Source organism: Sinocyclocheilus rhinocerous, unplaced genomic scaffold, assembly GCF_001515625.1.
Source record: "Sinocyclocheilus rhinocerous isolate Xijiao unplaced genomic scaffold, SAMN03320098_v1.1 scaffold36310, whole genome shotgun sequence".
NCBI lineage: Eukaryota > Metazoa > Chordata > Actinopteri > Cypriniformes > Cyprinidae > Sinocyclocheilus > Sinocyclocheilus rhinocerous.
The window spans coordinates 1-1,263 of NW_015668963.1; the positions used below are offsets into that span (position 1 = coordinate 1).

At 37.1% G+C, this 1,263-nt stretch overlaps 1 protein-coding gene across 1 annotated transcript; it reads right to left on the reverse strand.

Annotated features, from left to right (window-relative positions):
- Positions 1–143: 143 nt before the first annotated feature.
- LOC107734069 (guanine nucleotide-binding protein G(i) subunit alpha-2-like) lies at positions 144–717 on the reverse strand (the record flags this gene model as incomplete). Its single annotated transcript, XM_016545935.1, has 2 exons — positions 144–352; positions 580–717. Coding segments are annotated over 2 exons (347 nt in total), but the record flags the coding sequence as incomplete, so codon positions are not given.
- Positions 718–1,263: the final 546 nt, after the last annotated feature.

The following is a 1,263-nucleotide window of genomic DNA, read 5'->3' on the forward strand; positions in this document are numbered from 1 at the left end:
TTTATTTTGGATGCGATTAATCGCGATTAATTGTTTGACAGCACTTGTCCATATTGATTTTTATTTTTTGTCTTTAATGCATAGGTAAAGCAAAAAGCTTGCGATTTATTGAACCGGAGCACTCGAAAGCACTCCTGGAGCACTTGTGCATTTGATTGAGATGATTTATTGGGTAGTTGGCCAGCCGTTTCATAGTACCTGCATACTCAGGGAAGCAGATGGTCAAGGGACTGTGTGTGATCTTCTGCTCAAACAGATCCTTCTTGTTGAGGAACAGGATGATGGAGGTCTCGGTGAACCACTTGTTGTTGCAAATGCTGTCGAAGAGCTTCATGCTCTCATGCATTCGATTCTGTGGTAGAATTAAGAGACTGGTCAGTATTCAGGAGCTATTCTTAAAGGTGCAGTAGCAAAACAGCCAGTTTAATTTCAATGATAGAGAGTGTGGAACATGGTAACTTAAATCTAAATTTTGTTGCCAGAAACCTAACAAAATGTAGAACTGCAGCTTCTTTAATTTTTAGTGTCATGTACTGTGAATTACTGACTAACATGGTGTAAAATCTAAGAGGGTCTCACCATTTCTTCATCCTCAGCCAGCACCAGGTCATACGCACTCATGGCCACACAGAAGATAATGGCTGTCACCCCTTCGAAACAGTGGATCCACTTCTTTCTCTCTGAACGCTGACCGCCAACATCAAACATCCTATATAGAGAGCAGACCCATGTAAATGGTCAACAGTATAACCAGAGAAAATCTGGTATAAACCAGACAAACCAAAGAAATCAATGATACATCAAGGAGAAAAATGCCCTGAACAACTAAGAACATATGATCAGCCAAACAAGCTTATATAATTTGACGCAAATGCAATAAAGATGTAAAAGACAGAAAAAGTCCGTTTAATATATCATACTGCCGCAAAGGAATAGTTTTGTCATTATTTTCATTTGTCATGTCAATAAAAATACATATAGATTTCATGCATAAATTATGAAAAAAAAAAAAAAAATCACATAAAGGTCCTCTCAACATGTCTTAATCAACAGCAGCCCACCAAGTTGGAACATGTGCAATCATGGGTGAGATTTGAGAGTTATGGCAGAGAGGAAGATTATAGCAAACAATAACTTTATAATATTTCAGTCAGTTCCTTACTACAACTTACCGTACTAGCATAAAACACTTACAAAATCATTTAAAAATGTAAGATACATGGGGTATGGAGTGTTTCTATGATGCTCTATGATATATATATA